Source organism: Perca fluviatilis, chromosome 1, assembly GCF_010015445.1.
Source record: "Perca fluviatilis chromosome 1, GENO_Pfluv_1.0, whole genome shotgun sequence".
Lineage (NCBI taxonomy): Eukaryota > Metazoa > Chordata > Actinopteri > Perciformes > Percidae > Perca > Perca fluviatilis.
The window spans coordinates 24,048,278-24,058,277 of record NC_053112.1 but is presented as its reverse complement, the minus strand read 5'-3'; the positions used below and the strand labels follow the sequence as shown (position 1 = coordinate 24,058,277).

The following is a 10,000-nucleotide window of genomic DNA, read 5'->3' as shown; positions in this document are numbered from 1 at the left end:
TACTAGTGGAACAGGGCCTACCTTGCATACAGACTTTCCCTAATGTCAGTCTTCACACATGTAGTCCACAGCTGCTCCTCCACCACCACCACCACCACCGCCCTCTCATCCATCCCATGGACACCAGCGTGAAAGTATTACTCCATCCCCTGGGTACGCAGCAATACCATATTCTTCTGACAGCCCTCCAGTCCAAGAGACAAGTCCTTCACCAGAGGCTATACATGGTGCAGAGGTAAGATCTCCTCCACAATCTGGAATTATGTTGGTGCAAGACCCCTAAAACATATTACTGTGAAATCTCCAAAACATCCAGGGTGCACCAGCTTCATCACTACTCTCAGTTCAAAATGGACCCCAGTCTCCTCTGTCGGAAGGGCAAAAAGACAATCCCTCTGATAGTGAGGTGAGACACCATCCCGTGCAGGAAACTGACCCTGTACCACAGGTAGATTATCTCTTAGTAGATTCTCTTTTTCACTTTCCATATAAAAAAACAAACAAGAAATAACTGTTCATTTTCTTTCTGAAGACAGAGCAGCAAGATGACATAACCAATCAGACGGACCAGACTGGAGAGGACCAATTGACCTGAAGCACTTTAGTTACTTAAAAACAAAGATCTACATTTACCAGTACTTGAAAAGGCCGTTCTGAAGCAGAAACAGAAACACTGTTGCATGGTAGGTACAGTTGAGTGAGCACATCACTTTATGTTCAGGCCAAAGCTGTTTGGATATGCTACTTCAGCCTTCAATCATCATTATCATCATCATCCTTGTTACTTGCAGCTGAATTGATAATTTAGTGCTTTGCTTATTTTCATGCAAATTCTAGCCATATAGGCCTACTTTATAGTGTCTTTGAGAAACTCTTAAGCTTAAAAATAGATATTTTAGTTACATAGCCATACAAATCTAAATGAGCTTATTGCAGAAAAAAACAAAATTATAAATCATAAAGCACTGGGTAAAAGCACTTTGAGTGTATATTGTTGCTGCTATTTATATTGTCTCTCTGCCCCTGGAGACTGCACATTTTTACAGCCTTGGTTACAAACTGGGGATGTGGATTTTAAAAGACATAATTTACCCAGGAGGGAAATGTTTTGGTTGAATTAAGGGAATTGTAAGATCAAGCATATTTGGAGCTTGACCTATACTTGGGACCAGTGTGCGAATTATATCTTTATAAAGTGAATTAGTGATAAATCACCTTATGCATGAATCATACATCAATAATAGCCTAATTTTATGCATGATCCATGCTTATGAAGATACAAGAAAAATAGAAATGCATGGCAAAAATTGGATACTGCCAATATTTAAGAGACCCCTCAAAATTTCATAAAGCATCATGTCTTATTAAGACGATCCGAGCTTGTCAAAATGGCATTGAATTAAAACATAAAGAATCAGTGTGTGCATTAAAAAAAAAAAAAAAAAAATAGAAGATCCGAGCTCCCTTGTAATTGGAACCATACTTGGGACCTGAAGTCAGGATATTTTGCAGTTGCAGCTTTCATTTTAAGCACACTATTTTAATCTCTCTCTCTGAGTTCCCCAGTTTTATGGAATTACTGTATGTGCAATACTAAATATTGGGAGTACCCCTTTATTGACGGTATATAGAGTAAGAGTACTTAAATGTACAATTGCTTGTGATTTTCTTAAATTATCTCATTTTATTGTTTTATTGAATTGCACATTTGGATCAAATTTTGTTTTTGTCACTTTCCAAAAATGTTTCCAGAAATTAAACTCAAGCCTGCTTTGAACACTCAGTTTCTTTGCTTTTCTGCTTCAAGTAAAAACTTGAAAATACTTTGTTGTCAATGCTTTAAAATCATTACAGTATATGCAGGATGTTACAGCCATGCTAGCTGCTCTGCGAGGCTGTACTTAGACAGGGCGGTGCTTTGAGCTAAATGCTAAGGCCAACATGCTAACATGCTCACAATGACAATGACAGCATGCCGATGTGTAGCAGTGTTTACCATGTTAACTTCAGTTTAGTGTTAACATGCGAATATTTGCTTATTAGCAGTTAACAATTCTACATGTTTTAAGAGATGTTGATGATGATGATGGCAATGCATTTTTTTTACATCATACATTAAGTTCCATGTTACATTTTAGGATTGACTGGTGCTCAAGAGTGCTTCAGTTTTACTCTGTTGAATTGTGGAACCCTGTGTTTCTAATTGAAGGTATCAATTTGTATTTACTGTTTAAGACATGGTTGGGGTGAGAGACAATTTTATTGGCCAGCCTTAGTATGTTATTATGGTAAACTGATTCATATTTTCTGAAGGGGTTGACCTACAATCCTTGAGCAGATTTTCCAGCAGCAGCAGAGATTTTTTGTCCTTTTGATATTATGGCTGACTATTTACATGAAGACAAGTATACCGGCAATTGCTTAATAGCATGTCTACTATATCATGTGATTATTGTATGTTATGCAGCTCCAGAGCGGATTCCTTATTTAGTCAGCAGTCTATAGAAAGAAAGACATGGCACAGCAAGATGGTACAGTCAAGAACATCCTTTTTATTCAATCAGGTGCTGCTCTTTTCAAACTGTGTTTTTCTTCTTATGGAAAAGAAACTGTAATTAACACATGCATTTCACCTAGAGCTCTGGGGGTGTTCTCACAAAGAAGTGGTGCTGCACTGAGGGCGTAGACAGAGGCGTAGAAGAGCTGGGAGTCAGGGGGCCTAGGGTGCTGCCTATTACACCATACACGCTTAAGATAAAGAACAAAATAAACAGAGCAAAGACACGGAGAAGCCCAGCATGAGGTGGTCAGAGGAGAAAAATGGAGGGACTTCCCTGAATCCTCAGAAATCTGAGAGTTCAGGTTCATGCTGGCCTTTTATCTATCTGGTTGGTGTGTTGTAAATGGTTAATACTGCTGACACTGTGAACAATAATACTTCACTTTAAAAGATTGGTCTGAATGGATGTGGATATGGATATGTCCTGAAAATGCAACCCCCCTCTTTCAGCCTCGTGCAGGACAAGTCCGATTATAAGGTGCTTGTAGCTTTCATTTACAGTCCAAAGGCATCCTTGAAGAGAGCCTAAATGACAGCATACCCTGATAGCAAATATTAAAAGAAACCCAAATTAAAATAAAAACAATAAGGTGTGGGGGGTAAAGCAAAGTCAAAAAATAAATAGCTAAAAAAAAACTTTACGTAGTCAACGCAGCCCCTTTCCAACATCCCAAAGGAGTTCATCCAGCCTTCTCGACCCCATTAATCTTCTCTGTAAACCTTTTAAACCTAAAACCCCTGTCGTCCTTTCCTAACCCACCCAAGGACACCCCCAAAAGCCCGTCAGCGTAATTTGTTCACTTACATTAGCTGCTGAATGGAGAAGCTGAAGAAGATGGGTATGGTAATACAATGTGAAGCATACAGACAAGAATAACATGTGAGCTAACTGCATTCTGCTCAGACAAAAGTTTCGGCAAATTTTTTTTTTTCACCCTCCCAACAGCGGAGAGGGCAGTAGAGAGAGAGAGAGATAGAGAGAGAGAGAGAGAGAGAGAGACAGACACACAGTTACAGACTACTCCAGTGTCTAAGAGAAAACAGACAGTGGAGACACAGGGGAAGAAAAAAGCAAGAGCTGAACGAGAACAAGTTTTTTTGCCTTTTCAAAAAAGATTTTTGTCATTATCAATAAAAAGTAAAGAACTAATTCACACCAGTTTCCTTTTGTATATATATATATATATATATATATATATATATATATATATATATATATATATATATATATATATATACGGCTTTGAAAAGGAAGAGAGGATATAGGGGAGGTACAATGGAGGGGATTCATTTCAAAAGGCAGGAGGAAATAAAAGTTGTCCCCGAGCGCTGGATGGGCGACGACCTTTTGCCTCCTCGCAGCACTCAGGGGCAACCTGCTACCTCGAGCTGTTTCGAAAAAAAGGGCCGATCTGGATTACAAAATGGAGTCTGTGAACAAAAGGCACTTTTAAGGGACAACCTTTAACTGCTGGGAAACTATACACTACAGCACAAGCACTATAAGAGTCATTTACAGAGGAGGGGGTGGAACAGGGGAGAGGCTCACCTTGCTGCCTGTTTCATAGATGTTTTTTTTTTTTCTTCTGATTTTAAGCTACTTTTTTTGTTGCCCCTTTTCCATTTCTGTTATTTGTGCAGGCTACAAAAGGTCTTACCTTTTACTCTTTCCATTGCATGTGGGTCTCAACACAACCTGCCGAATTTGATCCAGCTCTAGATTCAGAAAAATATCAACATGCTCATGGGAATAAAATATTTCTGGATGTAAAACATCTCCTGCATTACAGGGAATAACTTGTAATGTTTTATACCAATGTATGAGATGAAAATGTGTTAAATTGGTAGGGTTGTTTTGTTTTTTTGCTGGTGAGTTTCAGGCAGTGCACGGGTAAGTTATCTAAAGAGTTTCTTGACAGTATAGGTTTGTTATTTTCTAAAGGTTGAACCAAAATGCCTTTTGTGTCACAACCTTAATAGGAACCTCTCCCCCCCACTCAATACAAATAGAAGAAGAATAAAAATAGAGAGGAATAATGCTGTTTCCTAAATGGTCTGTTATTTTTGTTCATTACCATTCATTTATAATAGTTGCTGAATGTACTTTATAGTGTTAAAGCACCAGTTTTCATCTGATGATAGAGATTTGTTTTTCTTAAGTTGTGTAGAATTGTTTTTTTTCCTTCAGCCCTCCCACATTTTTATAAACAACCGATTACACATAAAACATTAAAAAAGAGACAAAAGAAATAAAAACAAATACCCCCGACTTACAAAGACTAGGATTTTTCATGGCCCTCTAGTTTAGAGTCCTGGAGCTTACGGACTTGAAACAAATACATTTTTTTTTCTCTTTTCTCTTAGCTTTCTTAAAAATCTCTAACAGACAAACACAATGATCTACCCAATGCATTGCACGTGGCTCAATCGACACATATTTTTCAATAATAATACTTTCCATCAAAAAACACTTTTTTTTTTCTTCTTCAAACCTACTGTCGATTTTTGTTCATCTAGGTATTATAATGCTGCGCTGCAGATGGCGATGGTGTGTGTCGTTTGATTCGTACTGGTAACAGTAAGGTGATGTTACTGAAATGGGTTGTGGGGGTGGGGGTGGGGGGAGGGAGGGTGGTGAAAGTTCAGAAAATAACTAGACTGCCAACCAGCTCATGTAGTAAAAGTTAAAAAGGAGCATATATCATAAATATATATGTATAAGATCTCTCTCTCTCTCTCTGTCTTTACAAAAAAAGTTTGCAGTCCTCTATAAAGATCTGTCCTAGGCCAATGGTTTCCACATGCACCAACGCTACCATTCCCTGTAGCTTTAGCTTATATGTGGGAAGAGAACCTGAAGTCAAGTTTATTACTAATTGCATGAAGGGAATACAGAGGCACTTTCATATATTGTTATAGTCTTGATATATGGTTTTAGTACATAGAGCTAATGTTACTAGAGAGGCTGAGAACAGTGTCTCAGGCCTGTTTACTATCCCTGCAAAATAGAACCAACAGCTAGGCAGTCCAGTTATTTTGTGAGGTCGGCTTTTGTTGGATGGTGTCATGATGAAAATAATACCGATAGAAATTTCAATGTGAACATTTACATAGAAAAAAAAAGGATCTCAAATTAAAAAGAAAAATCTTACGTGAATGAAAAACCATTAACAAAGGCAGTTTGGAGAACCAAATATAAAGGCTTCCCTTTATTATTTAATGTCAGGTTGTTGGTGGTGTTAGTGTGCCTTTTATATGTGTGTCTGTGTGTGTATGTGAGCGTGTGTGTGTATGTGTGTAGTCCACTGGGTCTTCCTGTGAATGGACTAAGGGATACACGGTGAAGCAATGCAAGGGATGCATGTGACGAGCTGTTGTTACTGTGCTGTTCATATGTGAGAGATTTGAGAAATTACTGTTACTGTTTTGCTGAAATCTGAGCATGATACTTAACGTATTACTGCAAACTACAGAAAAAGTGTTATGACATGAAAGAGAAGGTTAAAACAATCCAAGTGAGACAAAAACCAAAACCAAATCTGGCACACAAAAAAAAAAGGAAAACGCAAGAAAATACCTACAAACAAAATCAAAGTTAATAATATGAAGCTGATGATGGCTGTGCATTACTGTAAATTAAATTCCATGTCTATGAATAGTAAGATGATATTATGAGTGGTTGTGAGACAGACTTCTCAGAGAAGATGGTCTGTCTGCAAGTGTGTACGTTTGTGTGTGTGTGTGTGTGTGTGTGTGTGTGTGCGCTGCATGCTTCAGGGCCTAGACTTGAACGTTAGCACAGCCACAACCCTGCAGTGGCAGCCAGCCTCGACTCACTTCTCTAATCGCTCATCTGACCATCGATGTGCAATACTGTTCATCCCTTATTAAAAATTAATAGTGCATAGGTGAGGGGACGAAAGAGCACATGTAGAGTTAGTGTTATGACTGTCGTGTGTTCACTCGCTCGCACTCGCCTCATGGCTATCATTTCTCCCACAGCAGGATGCCCTGATAGTTTGACAGGTAAACAAAGACCAGCCACTTAGTGCATATATGTCACACCATCAGATGGTGTCACCATGATTGGCCAATCAGAAAATGAAAAGAAGCTCAGGGCTGAGCGAATGAAGCGGCAGAGTGTGGCGACACACAGGCATGTGGCTGCTGGTTAACGGTCTGGAACATGGGCAGCACTGAGCTCCAGGTGGGGTGGGGGGTGGGGGTGGGGGTGGGGGGGGGTCAGGTGAGACCTGGAGGAGAGGTGCGTGGGGAAATACACACATATGGAGGCGTGTAAATTTGGGTGGCAATCTTTTCAACTTGCACATCCGACTTCACCATTTACCACTACTTTTTTGGATCTCCCAGCCAATGCATGGAGTTTCATTGTGGAGACAACAAAATGAAGAAAAAAAAAGAAATCATAAAAAAAGAAACAACAAATGTATAATTGGTCATCTGTCAGGTTGCCATATTGTGTTTCCTTTCTGACGTTTTCGTGATGTGTGTGAGACAGTTCATCATCTTCCTTCTCCTTGCATTCTGAGTCTGTCCACTCAATCTCATTGAAGCCTCCTGCATAAAGGGGGGGGTGAACGTTTCTGTTCAAATTGTGTTGGATTGGGAGTCCTTTTGGGGTGGTGTGGGGCTTTTTGGAGTTCTGTAGTAGTACTTTGAATAGTGTTGGCTAGAGAAAAAGACCTTTTAGTGTCAGCAGTCTGTTCTTAATCAGCGGTGATGTGTTTGTTTATCAAATTTAAATTTTTTATGACACACGTTAAGCTCTTGGTTCAGGGAGGCCTTGTCAGAGGAACCAGGACTGTGGAGAAGAAAAGAAAAGAAGAAATCAGCAGATTTACTTTTTAATTAAGTTTTGATTCTCATTAATCTTGAGATGTAGCTGCAGTGCAGTGCAAAAAAGGTACAAAATACAGAACATTACCTACCAACAGACACACATACAAGTTATTGATATAAATAAAGGAGGGAGAAAGGGGACATAACATAGTATGAAAAGGTGTGAAGTTTGAACAAAGTGAACTTTAAAGCATGGTGTAAATCACTGGCTCCCACAAAGGGTCACAATATACTGTATGGTAACACTTTACTTGAAGGTATCTACATAGGAGTGATATGACATTATCATGAACACGTCACTGCCATGACACATGAACCCTAACCCTAACTTGTCATGACAAAAACCCAATGACACTTAATGACAGAAGCGTTATGTCATAAACGTTTATGACTTGTTTATAATGTTCATGACACGTTCATGACAGTGTCATGTCACTCTTATGTAGAAACCTTCAAGTAAAGTGTAACCCAATATATAAATGTGAGGAAAAAGAAGAAAAAAATTCTGCTACACAAAACAAGGTTTATTTTTCACATTTTTTTAGTGAATTACTGGACAATTGTACCTCTTTAGACCTCTGTACTGTCTGGTTGAACTGCTCACAACAAGGAGGCACATGCAAGGTAACGAGGAATCGCAAGTCGAGGTTGCTTTGTTTCAAGGGGGTTACAAGACTTGGGAACCACTTGTATGAATAGTCCTTTATCCACTAGGTGGCCACCTTCTACTCCTTTTCTCTCACACGTACAGTTCTTGCTGAGCTCAGCTGTCCCATACAGTGTTGAAAAAGTTACTACCTCAACTTCACCACTTGCTGTTTTTAAGAGGTCTGACTCTGACGTTTTACTCATTAAAAACACTTGTGTTATTTCAGAGCTACAAATAGCATTAGGGCAGCAGTTTTTGTATCGGCCTGAATGGCTTTCTAATGAGCAAACACAGGACTATAACGGCTCTGTCATGCACTACCAGTTTACATGTAAGGTGATCCTACTAATGTGTCTCTGCTCTGTGGGCCCGAGTGGTCTCAGGCTACACTGTAAAGCTATTGAGGGCAGCTACTCCAGGGATCCGGTTTCTTAGTTTGATAAGAGGGCAGAGTGGAGGCTTTGGCACAGGCCGGGCTGTTCTGGCTGCCACTGACATTCCTCAGGCCTCTGCCCGGGGAGAGCAGCGGATTACCCCACCTTTAACAGCAAACTCTGTTGTCCCCTATTCTAGCAAACCCAGAGAGTTTTAACCCCCCTCAACCTCCGTCTATCATCCACCACCTCTGCCTCCCTCCTTCCTACCCATGATTATTTGGTGTTTGTAGATGACTCCTCCTCCTGGCTCCGACTTCCCTTAACCCCCTTCTCTTTTCCTCTCCTTCTCTTACTCTGGCTCTCCCAGTGTAATCCTTGGCAGCGGAAAGTGACCCCCTCTCTCCAACCCCCCTTCAAGTCCAAGTTCAACTGCCTATGACATCATGTCTGGTTGCTGCGGGCAACCAGACAGCCAGGACGTGACTGTGGAGTGCAGCGAGCTTCAACTAACTCCCTCTCTCTTTTTTCCCTCCGTTTCTCTCAGTCCCTCCTACTTTTTTCACACACATCCCCCTATCTCCCTCTCTCTTCCTGCATGGCCGAGGTCTCACCACCAGAGAGCTCCTCAGACCAGCTTTTCTCTGCTTCTTGTCCTGACAGCAGTGGGAAGACTCTCTCCCTCCGTCTTGGCTAGTTGGCTAGAAGGCGGCAAGGCAGGCTGGCAGGGCCATCGTCTGAACCTCTCCATATGCCAGAGAACAGCAGGATAGGCAGAGACCTCTGTTACTCACTCTGGCTGGGGTTGTCACTGACCTACTAGGCTCAGCTAACTGGGAGCAGTTGATACCAGTGCCCAGGTTCTCATAAACCCGGCAGAAATGTTCAAAGTGGACATTTTTTAATGATGTTTGATAAGCAATAGCAGTGGATAATAAGCGTTCTGAACAGATGTAAGCTGTTGTAAAAGCCCTGTTGTTTTTTAGGGGAAAAAAATGAGGGGCAAGAGTTTTGGCACAGAGTTGAAGTGTATGTGTGTGTGTGTGTGTGTGTGTGTGAGCATTAGCGCACACACATTACATTTGGATGGTGTTTGGATGTCCCCTCAGTGCCAGGTCTACATCTGTGGGAGAGTGGTGCAGGTGGGGATCTTGAAAATACTAGAGGGAGCAGCAGGAGGAGAGAGGGAGAGAGGGAGAGAGAAAGAGAGCGAGGCTGCTAATGCATGACGAGGGGGACGCGGAGCAGCCGAGCAGAGCTGTGCCGAGGAGGAATGCAGATTGTTTCCATGTGTGGGGAGGACAGGAGAGCCGAGTTGGCTGCAGGCAGGTGCGGTTAGCCCCTAATGAGAAAAGTTGTGTTGGTGATGGAGGAGGCCCAAGACACTGCAGCCCAGTGGCAGAGTGCAGCCAAAGCTGAAACCACAATGTAGTTCACTACTGGCCTCACACGCTGCACTAATACACACTGTGGGGCCGAGCAGAGATAAATCAACACTGCTGGAGCTGAAACTAACTGGCACTGCTTACATTCACTGTGGGGAAACTACTGTGGTAC

At 41.2% G+C, this 10,000-nt stretch overlaps 1 protein-coding gene and 1 long non-coding RNA gene across 6 annotated transcripts in view; one reads left to right on the top strand and one right to left on the bottom strand.

Annotated features, from left to right (window-relative positions):
- The window catches only part of LOC120556287, a 3,344-nt gene extending 1,567 nt beyond the window's left edge, over window positions 1–1,777 (top strand). Inside the window, exons 2-4 of the long non-coding RNA XR_005638833.1 lie at window positions 65–235; window positions 317–448; window positions 533–1,777. This is a non-coding gene — a long non-coding RNA (uncharacterized LOC120556287). The remainder of the gene's footprint in view (window positions 1–64; window positions 236–316; window positions 449–532) is intronic.
- A 2,339-nt stretch (window positions 1,778–4,116) lies between these two features.
- nfixa (nuclear factor I/Xa) overlaps window positions 4,117–10,000 on the bottom strand; it is a 121,551-nt gene continuing 115,667 nt past the window's right edge. For all 5 annotated transcript variants that reach the window (XM_039795651.1, XM_039795664.1, XM_039795657.1 and 2 more), the window contains one exon: window positions 4,117–7,382. In XM_039795651.1, coding sequence (XP_039651585.1) covers window positions 7,368–7,382 — 15 coding nt within the window. In that variant the 3' untranslated portion in view covers window positions 4,117–7,367. The remainder of the gene's footprint in view (window positions 7,383–10,000) is intronic.